Genomic DNA, 17,561 nt, shown 5'->3' with positions numbered 1-17,561 from the left:
GAGCATGCAGGCATGAATGCAAGTGGCAGATTTACAATAAATCACATTTCTGTGTGGGTAAAGGCCAAACTGTCATTCACAGTCACAGTTAAAGTATGACAAGAGTGACTTTCCTCCTCCTCCTCTTCCCCCATGGCTCTGATCCAGCAGGACAGTTAAGCACGTGCTTAACCTTGAGTTTTGCAGGGCAAGTTTAAGTGCTCAGCTGGAGCCAGGCCAAAATGCAGGAGCCAGACACGACTGCCATGTTAAACCTCCTTTCAGCAGAGCAGGTTGAACAGAGGGAAGGAGACACTGAGCTGTGAGATGTTTAATTTTACAACAACACACCATAACTTGCTCAGGTCAGCATGTAGAAACACAGGCAGGGTGTTGGTGTGACACAGAAATCACAAGAGTTGTCACTCAGAAAATCAACTGCTCTTTATGGAGATGCAACATTAACAAGGGTTTTAAACAACACAGCTGAATTCAAATATCCAATGCAGTGTCTACAGCAACCCTCCCACAGCTTCTCTGACTTCACACAAACCATGGCAGCTGGGGTGACTTGGCTTGTGTGATTTCAGGTAAGAATTGTCACCTCTGACTCACACCCCACACCTCCTCCTGCCCGGCCAGAGAGCATTGGTTATCACCTGGGACAGGGCTGGCCTCCAGACAGGCTGCAGCACCTGAGGGCTCTGTGAGGGGGGAGCAAAGAATTCATCTCAGTTTTAGAGCTTCCCACAGTTCATGAGAGGCAGAAGTCAGGTATTCCATGTGAATCGATTCTCTCTTCTGGTGCAAACCAGATATTTGGCTCTTATGTCAGCTTCATTGGGACATACATTCATAGTAGAGTGACGGAGAAAAATAAATGTATCACTCTGGCACAAGGATGGGGCAAAAAGCCAAGAAAAATAGTAATCATAATAATGTAGTAATCACGCTTACTAAAAAAGAGTAAATAAAGCGTGTGAAGCAGTAGTTTTGTTTGTGAAATCTTTATAAACATACTATTAAAATGAGAAAAGAAGAAAAACAAAAGTCATGCAATTAAATTTTATCACGAGACTACCCAATTAGTCAGGACTTCCCTCTCCAACACCTCTCTGCCACCAGGAAAGGAGCTCTTCCATTTCTTATCCTGCCAAGATAATGATCCCCAGTCATGACTGTCAGGCCAACACTTCCAGTCATGCTCTGGAAAACAATAACCTACATTCTTAGTTGGGGCTCCCATTTATCAGTTTTTAGAAAGAGCCAGAAATCAATTGATTTGTTTCCTCCTATCCCAGGGAGCGTCACCAAAGTGCAGGGGGTGTGCAGGGAACCTGTCTGTGAGGAAATCATTGCTGTGTATCATAAAAATAATCAGTGATTGAAATTAGCTGGTATCTCCCACTTAAAGCTGCTGGAATCAATCTGACCCTTGTTCCTGTTCCAGTGCCACCCAAAGAGCAGACAAGTTTCTCAGAGCAAAGTTCAAATACAGCATTTTTCCAGTAGAAAATCTGAGTTCAATGTTTCCTGCCTTCCCCCATGTTCATTTTCACTCTGAGCCTTGTGCAGCAGCTCCTGTCCCTGAGGCAGCCCTGCCACCCTCTCACACACTGAGGGGGCACTACAGGGAAAAGCCTCAGTGCCCAGGAGCAGCTTTGATGCTGAACTGCACTGGGGATTACCCAGTAGTAGTTTGGGGTTTCCTAAATTAGTGCCATGAGTAATTCAGTCAGGCTCAGGCAACAAAATGGATCCAATCCAAAATTCAATCCAACTCACTTCAGTAGCAAATTACATCTAAATTTTAGATGCTCTTTGAGCCAGTCCTTCTAAAATAAATCCCATATATAGCAGGGGGAAAGCTAGGTGCCTTTGAGAGCCTCCTTAGGGACAGCCTAAATTGGGCAGGCAAAATCTCCCTCTGGAGTAGCTTTTCTAGGCATTTATCTCTCCCTATTGAACATGGAGGGAATTCAGGCACTTAATTTAAGAGAACTAGTTCACTCTGTGCTCAAAACATAGGTGCTAATTAGCTGCCCATGCCTGACTGGAAACCCTCCCAGTTTAGAGTCTAAATAATTTATCTTAAAGACTAGCATTGTGTTATGGCCTAGTAAAAGTTTAAAAAAGAAACAAACCAGCATGCTTTGTGCACTGCAAACAGATCAAGATCAGGAATGGTGTAGGAGAGAATACGAAATGGGATGGAAGGTCCATACCTTAGTTACTGCTAAATGCTCCTTGCTTTGCATATTTGGAAGCAGTGGGGCTGATATCAGACACTTTTGACTCTCCCAGTATCTCTCCCAAAGCGCCCAAAAGCCCCACTTAATTTAATTCCAAAAAGAACTTTCATGCTTTTTGGAATGAAAGATTACAGTGGCAGCACTGGGGTAGGAAAACCACCTTTTTCTGCTGTGCTGTTCCCAGAAGACTCATTTGAATTTAGGAGTATCTTGTACTATGGATGAGTGTCTTCAGATGTGTTGGTAGTAGGAAATATCAACCTCCACAGATTTCACAAATCCCTCAATTAAAGGAGTGTGTGGGCTTCTTCTTTAATTAAAGTGAATCTTACAGAGAGAATTTAAGTTCCTAGAGACATTATGAGAATTTATGGCACCCACTGGCTAAATTACTACTGAGATACCTCCATTTTCCCAGGCTGAGTTTACAGCACTTGGTGTGTGTGCAGATATTGGGCACATAAATCCAGTGTGGGATCAGCTCCTGCCCCCAGTGCTGCCTCCCCAACACCCAGGAGTGCTGGGTCACTTCCCTAATTTCACTTTGCTCCCCTCATCTGCAACACAGAGATAATGTTCCTCAGCTCTGCAGTGTTGCCAGCCTTGATTCATGAATGTTTTAAGGCATTCTGTGATTTTTCAGCCTGAAAGGTGCTTGAGAACCATAAATTATTGGTTTAATATAGATCATAGTTTTCATCTCATAAATCTTTTATGTACTACTCCAAATTCATGCCTGATATAACTCTAATAACTTGTGCAATATTAAGCAAGGGATAAATTTGGTACAGTATATGAGGCAGCAAAATGAAATTCCAAGTGTGAGACCAAGGGCTTAACAAGTGGCATTCCTTACAGAGTAATGTCAGAAACCTACCCCCCTGCCCACTTCTCTGCAGAAAAAATATCATCTCATGGCACTCTAACTTGTTAAGTCTTAATTCATCATTAAATGTCTGCCTAATGTCAAAATAGTTTTTCTAATATTTTCTATTGCTATACGTAGGTAGTTTGTGTTTATTGAGAATTAGTGGCCGTGGTCGTGTTTTTGCAATCTGTTTTGACAAAAATGTTTGAATTGAAAGCAGATTATTTTTCACAGACATGAAATGTCTTTAAATAAGACATTCCTACAGCTTCTGGTCCTTAGCCATGGGAGCAAAGGACCCAGGACTAGGAGGGATCCAGTGGGTCACAGTCACATCACAAACAGCAATGTAGAAGGCTCGGCAAAAGCCATTTTAAATAGGTGGGCATTTTGTCCCCCCACAATAAGAAAATAATCCTGTTCATAGAGTTCACTGCTGTGATAGTTCAGCTCTTTTCATTCCCAGACCAGACGTTCTCATGCCCAGTTTAGAACTCTGTTATTGGGCCAGAAACTCTCTATAGCTGAAATAACTTTGCTCCTCCAGTGTCATCTGACCGCTCCCCCTTTATGTGCACATGAAGAATAACTGCAGTCCTACTCAATCTTCATTTTTTTAGCCTAGGTTGAACTCTTATAGTGTTCCCTTAAATGTAATAAATCTAATGAACACAAGAAAGAAAATTCTAAGGACATGATAGCCATCTTTGAAAAGGAGAAAAAATTGTCAGACCTCATATTTCAGTTAGACCTTGGTAAAATTCAGCTCTTTATTAAGTCTTATCTCCTTCCCCTCCATGACTCTGATTCTTAACATTATTTCTGGTCTTCCCAGAGTTTATCCTCTGACCTCTGCAGCAGGTTTGGGCAATAAATTGCCTTTCTATTCTTCACTGTCTGCAATGAGTGAGCTTGGGTACTTTGGTTCTCATAATTCTTTCTTCATTTCATCCTTCCCCCGTTCTTTCCTATTGAAGAAAATTTCCATGGAATGTTATGGAAAACCTGATAAGCATCTGAATCTTATGTGATAATGTATCCTATTGATAGTCTTACAGATCAAGAAACTGTTATTTCCTAAGAAGTTTTTATATTTTCAATGATCTTTTTCTTTTTTCCCTCCTGTCCCTCTCCAAATGATCTAGGACTTTTTTTATGCTGTGTAAATGCAAAAAGAAAAATATATACAAGCATCTTTTGCTGATATTGGGATAAAATTTTAAAATACTAAAAGTAGTTTGGAAAAGACTCAACTATTAAGGCATCCACATGTTTTTCAAAGTAGTCATGAGTAAGGATTGTCACCAAATTATAGAAAGAAAATATAGGTCTGCTTAATTCCTAAACATAATCATTAGGTAAATTTGTAGACCAGGGCATAATGGAAATCAAAGGTGTGCAGCTGATATAAATGCAATTTCCAATGAAATTAAGCAGGAATTCTGTGCATTGAATGAGGCAGCAACCTGGACAGGCAACCCAGAGTTAAACCCCCCATGATGAATTCCCTGGTGAGCTGCATCTGCAGTCTGGGTTTAGCACATCTGGAGCTGAGATAGCATCACTGCCACATTTCTAAACTCAGATCATTTCTAAACTCACATCTGCACTCAGCTGGGCAGGCAATCCCTCCTCTTTCACCTCCATGGTGTTTCAGGGCAGTGCTCTCAGGTCCTGGGCAGATGCATTTGGGCAAGGCTTGCAGCACAGCAAGTCAGTGCTGGATATCAGATTAAAGGTTTGATCCAAAATAGTGGGTCTCTTTTTGCAATAGCTCCAGTATTTTGCTGCAGCTTTGCACTACAGAAATCAAGTACTGAACAGCAGTGAATCTAATCTGGTTTGCTGTAATAACTTTAGAGATAATCCTGCTGCTGGAGTAGCTCAGAGCCAGTATTTAACAAACATGAGGGTGAGTAAATACCCTTTTGGGCCAGTTTTAGTCCATGTTAGCATCCTAAATTTAAAAATTCTAACATATCTGAGAGAAAACTTTAAAAATTCAACAATGGAAGAAGAGTTAGAACAGAAGGTTGAGAAGAAGATGGAGAGGATAAAATAAAGCTGAAACACCTCCAGACAAAAGCAACAGTGGGAAAGCATATTTTCAGATAAAGAAATTAAGATATTAAGATAATGTAAGTGCAGGGCACACCACCAGACATCCCTCCAGCTCAGCTGAGATCTTAGTCCTCTAATCAGAGATAGATGGCAAAGAGGAGACTTTTGTTTCTGAGATTTGTACAGATTTATCTTTGTAATTCTGATACATTAAATAGCCTGTAACACAGAGATTTCTCTCAGGTAGCAGAGCACCAGTGCATTCATCCAATTAAAAATGGAAAACTGCTCATAAATAAAAAGCATTTTATGAGTCCTCCCACAGTCAGAGCTCATGCAGGAAGTTCATACACTCACCAGGCTCCATCCACTGTCATTCACATACCATTTATGGCAGAGAATTCCTGTCTCAGCAGGTTACTGTTTAGTGCGCTAATGCTTATTTGCCAGATGAAATGCTATTGTGGAAGTTCTGTGGGGAAGCATGTTATTTTGGGGGGAAAAAGACCACCTCAAAAAAAGAAAAACAAGCCCTGCTTATCATCCTGGTGACAGAGAAGGGCAACTTCACCATGGATTTGAAGGGAGCTGCATCAGGCCCTGTAACTTTAGCCCTATAAGCAATAGTATGCAATAACTGCTAAGGAAAAATCATCTTGCTGCTTTATTTTTGTGTGATTTGTTAAACTGCAATATAATTTTGCCCCAAAAGAGTAACTAAAGCTTATTTTATTTTAATCCCAGTGCTATTTGTGCATAGTCTGATTGCAATATCTTACTCTCACAATTAAAAATAAAGCACATGATATTGTGAGAATATGTTTGATTTCTGTAAATTATGCATCCCAAGAACAATCTGTGACCTAGGGTTCTTTGTTGCTAGCTGGTGAATGAGCAACAGGAAAGCAGACCCCTCCTGAGCCCCTCCATTGATGACTTTCTCTGTGAAACTAAGCCAGAAGCTGTTGCCAGGCCTGTAACATCAAATACTGCAGGTAAACAACGTTTTTTATTATCCCTTACTAGAGAAAAATAGTTTTAGTTTTAGCTTCATTATGGTAAATTTTTGTCAAGTGACTTCTCAATTTGTTACTGTGTGCACAAAATCACAAGTTGGCATTAAATTGTAATTGCCTGACCTGTTAGAAGAAAAACTTTGTTCATTACATTTTAGGGGAAATCTGATGTGATTCAAATCACATCAATTCTAGCAGATAGATGTGAAATTAATGACATATTTGGGGCTGAAATTAATGCAATTTGTTTAAGTCTCACAGGATGTACATATGAGTCTGAATCAATTCTCTGTATTTGGTTTTGCAAAATTTTAACTTATGGGAAAACTCATATTTAGTCTGGTTTTAATCAAACTCATTCCTTACTCTAGAAAGATTTTTTTTTAAATAAAATCTTGGATGAGTTTTTAAAGAGAAAAAGGGGGGAAATATCAGAACACTTAAACCAGGCTGAGTTCAGACACTTTGTTAGTGAAAGGATTTAATATATTTCTTGCCTTCTTTGTGTTGTAATGAGGTAGTAGAGAAGTGAATGAGTGAATCCTGAAAACCTTTTGAATTATACTGAATTCTATTTGAAGTATATTGTCATTTGAAAGTATATTTAGAAATCATCCCACTCCTCCTTGGTGTCTGTGCAGAGGTAATCAATGCTGTTGAGAGATCAGCTGAGACAATAATATCAGCACAGCCCTACTGGGCTCTCTTCCTGCCTCAGAAAAGGACTTGGCTTGGTAGAAGCCATTTAATTAAAATTTACACCCATGCAAATTATTAAATGAATAATTGACTGCTGAGTGATTATCTGCACATCTAATTAATGTGTCTGTAGTAACAAAAGCTGAAATACTGAATCAGATAACAATTGTAAGTAATAATTTTTCCCTTTAAAAATATAGCTGAAGATATTGCAGGGATGAATAGAACTCTTTCAGATTGTTTAAGAATGGTTTGTTTTAAAATTTACCTGTCATTTTTACACCTGCCTTGAATATCTGTCAGATTGGAGTGTGGGGTGTCAATTAGATTTATTTAATAATAAAATAAAAATATTCTGTGAAGATTGATGAAATTCAGTGATTTCCAAGAAAACAGATAAAGCACTGCAAGAGGTAATGCAAAGAGATTTGTGAAAAACGCCTGCCCTGTAACATGATGATAAAAAATGAGTTTTTCTACCTTTTACATGCTAAAGAATTGTGAATGTTACTCTTTAGGCAAATTTTAAAAGAAGAGCTGAAATTGAAGATTTCTTTCATACTGATACAGTCCTTAATAGAAATGGCATTAGACTTTATATTCAGTATTTATGGCCCAAAGGACAAACACCAACAACAGCAGAAAACATTAATAAACATCCACATTCATCTTTGACCCACGTACACCCCGAGAGCTATTCCCAAATGGATCGTGGCACAACAGCACTGTCCCAGGACTTAAAAAAAATCTGATATTAAACCAAATCTTATCCAAAAGCTGAATTGAAGAGGGAACCCTCACAAAAGAGGGAACCCTGTGAAGGCCCCAGCCATAAGACCTCAGATGTCTTTAAGATTTTCAGAGGAAAAGCCTTTTTTGCAAATCCACTAAACAGCATTCAGTTAAGCACTTGAAATCCCCAGGCAGATTTTAATATACTGGTCATCATCTTTAGCCAGGAAATACACACTTACTCTGGCCAAATACAAACACATCAGTAATTTTTTTTCCCCAACTAAAACAAATCTTAAAAAGTGAGCTATTTGAATTCAAACAACACTGAATTTTAACATTTTGTCTCTAAGTATTATCAACAGGTCTGGATCTCTTGGATCTTAGTGAACCTGTCTTACAAACCCAAAACAAAGCAAAGAAATCAGAGAATCCTTCAAGAACTGAAGGCATAAAAGCTTCAACCCTCAGAAAGAAGACAGAGAATCCTGACCTGATCAGTGTGGATTCTGAGCAGAAAGTCCAGGCTGCCAGAGTTGCAGACAACTCTTCTCTAGATTTAGGTAAGAGTGCAGCTGTTTCATCAGTGCTCCCTTGCCCTGCGCAGCACAAGTTTCTCCTGGCTACTTTCACAAAATAATGAGCAACACCAGAATTTTTGCTGCACCCCATTTCAGCAGTGTAGCCTTTGCTCCCCATTATAAACTACCTGAAGCACTTCAAACCTTAAACACATTTTTCATTTTGCCCCTGCCATTATACCTATTAAGTTGACACTAAGTGTGCTAATAAAGTTTTGAAATTTCTTTGGAAAAAGGAATTTAGTCAGGGTGTGTAAAATGGTAGAAAAATCTTGTAGGGGTGTGATGGGAAATTGGTAAAGGACACAAATGAGAGGCACCCATGCTGATGTCCTTTTCAGAACTGCAGGTGTCAGAAATGCACATTTATATTTGTAAATACTGTTTTATCTCTGCATAGGAGAGAAAAAAATCATCCATACTTGACAAGAGAGATATATTTATACAGACTGAAAAAAAATCCCCAAAAGAACTCAATTTCCTGCCAAGCCTGATCTATCGACAAGCTTTGGAAAAGGTGAATTTGATTTAGTTCCATACAAACTAAATTACTTGCAGTGCAACTGAGAAATTTGCAAGGTAAATGTAATTTATACTAAGGCAGCAAATTTTCCATTCATCATCACAGAAATTCTTTTAGAGACCTTTATCTTCAAACAGGAGCTGAACACCTGATCTTTGCAAAGTAAGTCTGACATGACTGAGTAATATCAGTTGCCTACATAGTCATTTTCACATGTTAGTCTCTAAAAGAAGCTTCATTTTTACAATTTGTCTAAAATACATAGAAATTACTGATTTGAAGTCAAGAATTACACTGACATTCTGACCATGAATGCTAACAGATTTAGAAAAGTGTTGTGAATTTCAAAATATTTTCACACCATATCAACAAGAAAGGTGCACAACATTTCTTTATGTTGAACCTTCATAAAAAATATAGGCTTTGGTGGCATTATTTTCTCTATAACACACATTTTACAGAGGAGATAAAATTCTCAGCAGTATTTTCTTTAAAAGAATCATATTTATTCTTGTTTTTCAGTTGACATTCAGACACAGATAGAGAAATGGGATGATGTCAGTTTTCATGGAGACAGAAGTAGCAAGGCTCACCCTTCTGCAGAGAGAACATCATCATCATCCAGAGCTCCATCAAAGGAGATTTTATGGTACAACTTTTTGCTTTCCTTAAAAAAATATTTCCAGTCCAGCTTTCTTAATTCACAGAGATGCTTGCTTGTAACAAATCATAATTTTAAACCTGTTATGGGGACAGTAAATGTGTCCAAGCATATATTTTGGACAATGTATCACAAACAAGTGCACAATAAAATGCCATTTTGCCAGCAATTTTAAATGGTGTGGAAAGTAGCAGGTGCAGTTACTTAATAAATGGTGGTGAGAATTCTACAGAGACATGCAGGGAAATCCTTTATTGTGGTGATTGATTTTTAGATACTGACTGAGGCACAGACTTGTGTCTTTGTCTAGCTTCAGTTGAAATGGAAGATTGTGAGAGCACAAAGAAGGGTCCAGGCACTTTTGGTTAAGTGTTAGTGCAAGTTAAACAGTTCAGTTGAAGGAAATAACTGGATTAATCATTGTCTGCTTGTGAACCTGAAGACACAGGGCAGTGTGTCCTAGTGCTGAGTGTGTAAATGCATTATTTCTAGGTCCACAGAAAACAGATCACAGTCTGAGCTGGCTAATGTCAAGAGTGCCTTGGACTCTGATTCAGCATCAGAATTAGAACTTGCACCTGCAATACAGGTAAGAGGGTTTGGTAGGTTTATTAACCATGAAAAGGCAAGGAGGAACTTCCCACTGGCTAACCACTGACATCCTGGGAGAATTGTTCATGGGATATTTTCAGTATCATCAGGGAAAATATCTTCACACACCTCTGAAATGAATAGGTTATGAAATTGAGTATGTCAGCACCTGAAACATTCAGAGTTTAATACTGCAGTGAACTGAGACTTTCCTGTACAGAGGGAAAAACTTCAAACTGCAATTCACAGCACCATCTTTTCTCCCCTCCCTGCAGCTCTGAAATTCAGACTTGTAGTGGTTCCCTACCCATATTAAATTCTATCCTTCGGGTGTCTTGGTCAGGCAGGAACCCCCAGAAGTGGGAAATTGCTGAGGAAAACAGCAAGCAATCATTGCAGCAATGTTCATTAGCAGTTTATCTCCACAGGTGGGGGAGCAGTGTGGTCACAGGACTTTTTCCTGCTGGAAAAGGAACTCTAATACCGAGGGCTCTGGGCTGAAGGTTTGTAGATTTGCCCAATTCCACTGTTGTATTGTGTCTTGGACAGGTCTTGTTGGAAATGATTGCTGAGGGTTGCATGCATGTATGCACACACAGGTACAAATATACACAAATACATTTATACGTGCATTCTGCTGTTCACACACCTTCTTTGCTGCTTCTTACTTTTTAACTGAAAGACTTCAGCCATTGCCACTGGAAGGGGGAAGAGAGAGTTTTCTGGTGGATTGGCTTTTAGTTAAAAATCATTTTCTCACCTCCCACAGCTATTTTTGGCATGAGGTTGAAAAACCTTCTGTCAGATAGAAAATCTGGAAATTAATGAAAAATAATTGCCTCATTTAAAAATGGAAAAATGAAAAAAATGAGACGCTACGTGCCAAATGTGTATGCTGAGATTATACTTTTTTTCCCCAGAAATTAGAAACAGAACCCAGTTATCAGATCCATTTTGGGTTTCTCTTAGGCAAAAACATGTTCTTTCCTTCCCTGCTGTCTCTACAATACAAACAGGGAATTTTTTTCTTCCCCTCTAGAAAGCCTCACACTAAGTTGTAATGCATGATACCTTCCCTTTCTCTACAATAGATTTGTACATCTCAGTAATGGAAAATACCTATTACACAGTGCCATCCACTTGAAATGGATGCTGTGTTCTCACTTGCTTTGGGCTGATATTGAAGCACCTCTGACCCTCTTTTAGGAAGCTGTTCCTCAGCCCAGCAGATCCAAATTCCAGCACATTTGTGCTCAACCAAGGTATGTGTAAGCCAGGTAGACAGTCACAGGATTTAAATGCTGTGGCTTTTGTAAAAGCAATTATAAATCAGTGTATCTCTACTTTATAAGGTCTATTTCCTTTTTATCTTCCACCAGAATAACTGCAGAAGCAAAAATCCACATTTTTCACTCAGTTTAAGTTCAGTTAGTTGAGTATCCATAATATTTTGTAAAATGACTTCAAAATAAAAAAACATGAAGTTGAATAAGCCAACTTGAAAAAAAAGCAGAGACTAAACTTCTTATCTGTTGTCTTGGTACATTTCATGTTTTGTTCCGGTTTGTCGTAACCTGCTTGTTTCAAACCTGTCGTCCATTCGAGCAACAAAATGTGAAATTAATAATGCAGAGAAATGACCTGAAGTGAGAATTTTCTCTTATTCTAGGTAGCTTACAGGGAAATGTGGTTTTGTTCACTGCCTGTTTCATCCTTCTCACACTTGGACCGTCAGAGTTGTCAGCTCCCAGCACTCAGGCTCATCTGTCTTGACTGAATCCTTAATCTGCTTGCAGGGGAAATCACGTTAGGGCTTTTATCAAAGCATATGTTTTCCATACTTTGTCCTCTATAGGTCTTGTCTATCTCATTTAAGGGCAACCTTTGCAAATGCAACACATTCTGCCATACCCTAAAGATTTCATCTTGTCAAACTTGCTGCAGTTTTCCATCAGCAGTTTCCCAATCACCTCATCACTCATCTTTGACATGTTAGATTTAGCTCCTCAAAGTGAAATGCTAAGTAACTAGGTCATATTTTCATTAAAATTATGCAATCTTCTTAAGAAAATCCTTTATTTACCAGCACTTGTGCCAATACAAAATTCAAAAGACAAGCTTTGAACTACAAGGGAGAAATGTGTTTGAAGGCTGTAATGGGCAGTGGTCACTGGTGGCTGTCACTGGATGTGGCTTCTCAGCATTTACTCAGATCATACTTTATATATTATTAACTTTTAAACTGCATTGGCCCAGAGTATCCTTGTTCTTTCTTTTATTTGCCATTCTGAAAATTTCCTTCTTATGCTTTTATTGGTACTGAGACGTCCTAAAGTGTTTGGGGGGAAAGGGGGATTTTGAAGGGCTATTTTTAATCTTAAAATTATAAACTGCAGAGGAAGATAATATGTTCCATTTTCTATGCATAAAGTCTGCTCATATTTTAACTCTTTAAATATTTTCCTGTGCATTTAAAATATTTCAGCTCTCCAGGGCTGCCCCTCCACTCCCATCCCCTCTCCCTGGACCAGCAAAAAGCAGCAAATTTGGGGCTTTTCAAGGGGCTCTTCATTTCAGGGTGTCACAGCCCACAGTACAGCTCTGCATTGTCTTTGTGCAAATGCAGCTTATGTGGGTTTTTTAATGTACATTTAATAGAGGGGAAAATCTGTTTCTGTGGGGATGATGTGGGGACAAAGTGCCATGTGGCAGAGGAGGGGAACTCTCTGCTTCTTGTCCTCTTTCCCCTCTGTGCCGCCCCTAGAAGCTCTCGCTGCCCTTCTGCAGTACAGCTCAATCTGAATATCCTCATTTACAGCATTGTCCTTGACCCAAGGAGTGGCAGTCACTGGAAACAAATGGGTAAAAAGCAGAAGTAATCAAACTGTTTGCAGGAGCCAAGTCATAAATAATGAAAAGGCCGGGACCATAATTAGAGCCTATCAATAGAGTCCTGTGTCAAGGAAAACAAATTTAATTCCTTGATCGGATTACAGGTCGAGTTGATAAATCTTGATGTGTGATACTCTACAAGAGTTTTGAATTAATATGTCATATTCTGCTTGTAAAATTGGCATGACACAATGTGAAATAAAGCAGTTGTTAAACAGATTAAAACTGGCCAACCTGAGGGCTCAGGAGCAGTAGTTATTTACTAGGAATTGTAATCACACAGGGATTGTTCTGGGATTCCAAAGACAAACAATGTTCTTCAGTTGTATTGATCTGAAAATAAACATGCAAGCAAATTCCTCAGAGAATTTCCATATGATGCAACAGTGGAATAAAAAAAAAAATAAGGGATATGTAAAAAGGAGCTGGTGATCAAGGCAACTGTATAAATACATATTGCAATACAATTCCTTGGAAAATCGCACATTTCAGAGCAAGAATGCAGGCTCTGCTTACAACACTGTGCTGGAAAGCAGTTTGAAACAACAGGAGTGTTCCCTGTGCAGTACTGGGGGGAGAGGAATCTGTAGAAGCAAACATAATTAGTGGGAGACAGGAGATCACCTGATTTCTGCATAGAGAAGCAGCGAGACAGGTGCTGGAATAAAGGGTTCATTTTGGTTGTCTGGATGGCTATAAAAAATAAAGGGGGAGAGTAAAAGTGACACAAAAAGGTTAAAATCTGAATATTTCATATTGAGAATTTTTAATATTTTTATGCTTTTATATTATTAAATGTCCTGATATCACTAAAACCTGATTAAAATCATCAGTATCTTTCTGTAGAGAAAATAAGGAGTATTTAAAAAGTATGAAAAAAAAAGAAGTAATAGAGAAACTGAAATTAATATTAATAAGAGAAACAAGGAGGGCAGTTAAACAAATTGCAAACAAAGTGATGACATTAAGGTCTCTTGATAACTTTAAATTAAACCCAAGCAACTTTCTCAAAGAAATTTTATTCCAGACATCATTTTGGTTCCATGGGTGTTGACAGACAAAGGCCATCATGTGATGCACTGACAAATGAATTATCTGAACCAGTTATCTCTTCTGCTTTATTAATCAGTAAAGGAACTGTTTTATATATAGAACTGCGTTTTGATTTGTTTTCAATGACAACCTGAAATCTCTTCCTGCCCTCACCAAAGGAAAATAGTTTTTTATTAACATGGACTAGAGGAAGAAGATGTGAAAGCAGAAGCAATAGATCCTCGGTGTGGACATTCCCTCACTCTGAGTTTCCTGTCAGGGCAGAGTCCAGAGGCCAGCACAGGAGAACACTCACAGTGCCCACCACCACCACGAGCTTCTCAGAGAAATTGTGTTGTACTGTTGTTTGCTTACCTTATGTGTTTCATCCACTCAATGTGCATTTCACTCATTGCTCTCTAACTGAGAGACCAAAGCCTCAGGAACAAAACAGAAAACCTAGGGCTCATTTGACAAATGAATGTCATCTTTCCAGGAAAAAAATCCATGTGTGTACAACCACAGAGAAATGTGTTTGACCATACATCCCATGTGACAAATGAGTGTCAGATGTTCCATGCCAGCAGAGCCCATTTCAACTTTTGCAGAGATATCTCAATGAGTCTGATGTGATCAAAATTAGTCTTTTAGCAGTGTGGTTCACAGAAATTTGATATTACAAGTACAGTCATCAGAAATATAGTCAGGGAAATTAATGCAATTGGAAGCATGGGCACACAAGTGGCTAAGGAGTTTAACCTCTTGACAAACACTGGGGAAGGGATTAGCAGTCAGAGCTTTGTTTAGCACGATTAGGCCACTTTGTGCTTTTTCTGCCATCCTTAAATATTGTTTGGTTTTGTACAGTGCTTTTTGTAAAAAAAAAAAAAAAAAGAAATTGTTTTTAGAAAAAGAACAGGGAAAAAGTTACTATGTGCTTCCAGTGGGATTGACCAATAGTATGGTACATAAGAGAAATGCTGATTGTGAAAAGGATTTGCCCTTCCAGTGATATCCAGGGCAAACCTGGCTCTCCAATGTGATCCCAAAAGAAAACCTGAAAGAAAACCACAAAATATGCAGGGAAAATAAAATATTTTCTTCCTGGTTCATAGTCAGTGGAAAGCATCACCACAGTCATAGCGCAGAAGGAAAAAGGAAGGTAAAAGTCTTATACAAAATAGTCAGCTCTCTCCTTTTGTAGTCCAAGCCTTGCATTGCCTTTTCTTGTATGTCTCTTTATCTTTCACACATCTTGAGTGAAATGAAAAATCTACAAAAGATAAATTACTCTGCTTCCCATGAGAAGTGGGAACTCTGCTACAGCATAAGAGAATTCAGAGGAATTCATGCAGGGAAAGAAGTAGTTTTCCCCAAGAAAAAGGTTATTTGGGGCTCTAGACAATTGAGGAAATAACTCAGAAGTGTGACAGAGGGTCTATCATCCCTTTCTGATTTATTCTTCTATTTTTTAGGCACGGTCAAGTAAGGAGCAGCGTTGGGGAACACCTCTTCTCTCCAGAAATCACTCCTTGGAGGAGGAATTTGAAAGAGCAAAGGCAGCTGTTGAGGTATTATTTCATTTACTGTTTTCATTTTCAGCAGAAGTTCTACAGATTTCTTTTTTATCTTGCAGCACAAGCAGTGGAGAGATTTGGAATTGGATTATTTAAAACAGAGAAAAGATGCAATTCCTGGAGCTATTAATTTAAAGTAGCAACTTGTCTTTTTTTAAAAAAGGAAATCCAAAACACGGAGCTATAAAAAAACATTAGAGATAATCAAGTTTTTCAGCTGGATTTTTATTGGTAGAGCAAATGGCTGAATGCCCCATAGATGTAGCTAATTCCAAACCACAAGTAAAAGAGGGAATTGTGTGCCATCAGCTCTTTACACCCAGACACAAACCAAGTTTCCCTGTGCAACCAGAGCTCAGAATCACTGATGAACAGCACAATTACCTGCTGTAAAGCAGAGCTGTGCAGAAGCACCAACCCTGCACCATTTTCACATTTTTACAACCAGTGGCAGAATGCTTAGCACAGGAGTATTCTTATTTCCTGGTAAATCTATTTGGTTTGAGAAGATAGAGGTATTTGGATAGTTCTCCTATTTCACTTCTGGGGTTTTTTCACAGACTTCCAACATCTAAAACATCTCTTGTATGTTGTCCTATACCACTAGTCCCAATTGATCCTGCCTAAACACAAAGTAGAACACGGGGTTTTTAGCAGAACTTCACAAAAAATTTGATATAAGAATTGATCTGAAGCATCATTATCTTCATTATCTTCTTAGGGGTTCCCATTACCACAAAGAGCCAAGACAGCTCCATTCCAGCAAGGACAGAATTTCAGGCTAAATTATGTAACAGGCACTGAAATGAGTTCTTAGGGTGCAGAGGATGAAGCTGTGAAACTAGTTCCTCAAAACTGGTTATTTTTAGCATTTTTAGCACTGCAGGCTCATTAGTCTCCAAACCATCTAGAACACTGTAGGGATGTTTGAGTTTAAATTTAAATTTTAGTCATGTAGTTTAATACTCTTCTAACTCTAGTTATAGACCATTCTAATTCCAGTGTTGAAAGCTGAACTATTCTAGACTAATATTGGCTGATGAGAAACAAAACTATGCCTAAGTCTGATACTGGCTTCTAAATAGAAAGATGATTTCTTGTTGAAGTAATTAATCTGATTTGTAGGGTTTTTTTTCATTGTATGCTATGGTAAGATGCAGGTACCATGGATTTCTTGTGTTTCTGCCATGGTTTCTTGGGATTATATTGCGCACACAAAAAAATCTGGTCTCAGCATACAATGCTAAAATGCACAAAATCAGTAAATTAACTCTTTCATAAACCAAGCACAGAAGGTAATTTTTCTTTCCAGATCAAATAAATTCTTCATCAGCAACTGCTGGTGAGGCACAGGAGATGTTTCTGGTGTCACACATCCCACACATATTTGCTCCTGGCAGGAAAGGAGGGAACTGCTCTCAAATTGCCACTGCTGGAGATGCTTTAGATGTTCCTTCTTGCTGATCCTCAGGGTGGGATGTGCTGGGCTGAGAGCTGGGAAGGCAGCACAGGGAATCTCATGCTGAACAATTCAGTGCTGGTGGTTAAGCAAATGATGACAGAACTCCTGCAATTGCCAGAAACTTGTGTGGTGGGGAGTTTCCAGACACTCACAGTAAAAAAATGAGTTGAGTCCAACAACAGATTACAAGACATTATTGAATTACTGTGCAGAGTAAAGTGAGGAGGAGAATATATTGTAAAAAACCCCAAAACCCTACAGACTAAAAGGTCGTTCTGAGGCAACAAAGACAGGTTGTTAAAATACTTTAAAATGCTCTCAAAAATGGCTATTAAAAAGAATTAAATTAAATGTTTCCCCAGCTGTAGCTGGCAGCCTTAAGTTATTCTTTCTGCTTAAAATAGAACCTTGGGCCAGGTAGTTAAAATGTAAAGGAAAGGATTCTTCAAGAACTCACAGAGCAGTTATTTCCATTTGCATCTGAAAAGAGCTGAATTTTCATCCTAGCTAAAATGAAGTAGTAAGAAAGCTGGAGTGATTGAAATAAATTGGAGCCCATCTCAGAAAGATTAGTTCTTTCTTAAGCAGAGAATAGATACAGGTCAAAAATTCATTTTTTAGGCTTTGGATGTTTC

The 17,561-nt window shown here is 38.7% G+C and overlaps 1 protein-coding gene across 4 annotated transcripts in view; it reads left to right on the top strand.

Moving 5' to 3' along the window:
• Positions 1-17,561, top strand: part of PEX5L (peroxisomal biogenesis factor 5 like) — a 102,423-nt gene that overhangs the window by 68,467 nt on the left and 16,395 nt on the right. For 2 of the 4 annotated variants that reach the window (XM_059479079.1, XM_059479080.1), the window contains 6 exons: positions 6,044-6,155; positions 7,961-8,170; positions 9,234-9,360; positions 9,865-9,961; positions 10,392-10,466; positions 15,363-15,458. In XM_059479079.1, coding sequence (XP_059335062.1) covers positions 6,044-6,155; positions 7,961-8,170; positions 9,234-9,360; positions 9,865-9,961; positions 10,392-10,466; positions 15,363-15,458 — 717 coding nt within the window. The remainder of the gene's footprint in view (positions 1-6,043; positions 6,156-7,960; positions 8,171-9,233; positions 9,361-9,864; positions 9,962-10,391; positions 10,467-15,362; positions 15,459-17,561) is intronic. The other 2 variants (XM_059479081.1, XM_059479082.1) reach the window with 2 other exon arrangements.

The sequence above is a fragment of the Ammospiza nelsoni genome, chromosome 10 (genome assembly GCF_027579445.1).
Source record: "Ammospiza nelsoni isolate bAmmNel1 chromosome 10, bAmmNel1.pri, whole genome shotgun sequence".
In the NCBI taxonomy this organism is placed as follows: Eukaryota; Metazoa; Chordata; class Aves; order Passeriformes; family Passerellidae; genus Ammospiza; species Ammospiza nelsoni.
The sequence above is the reverse complement of the archived record's forward strand: the minus strand, read 5'-3'. Positions and strand labels throughout refer to the sequence as shown.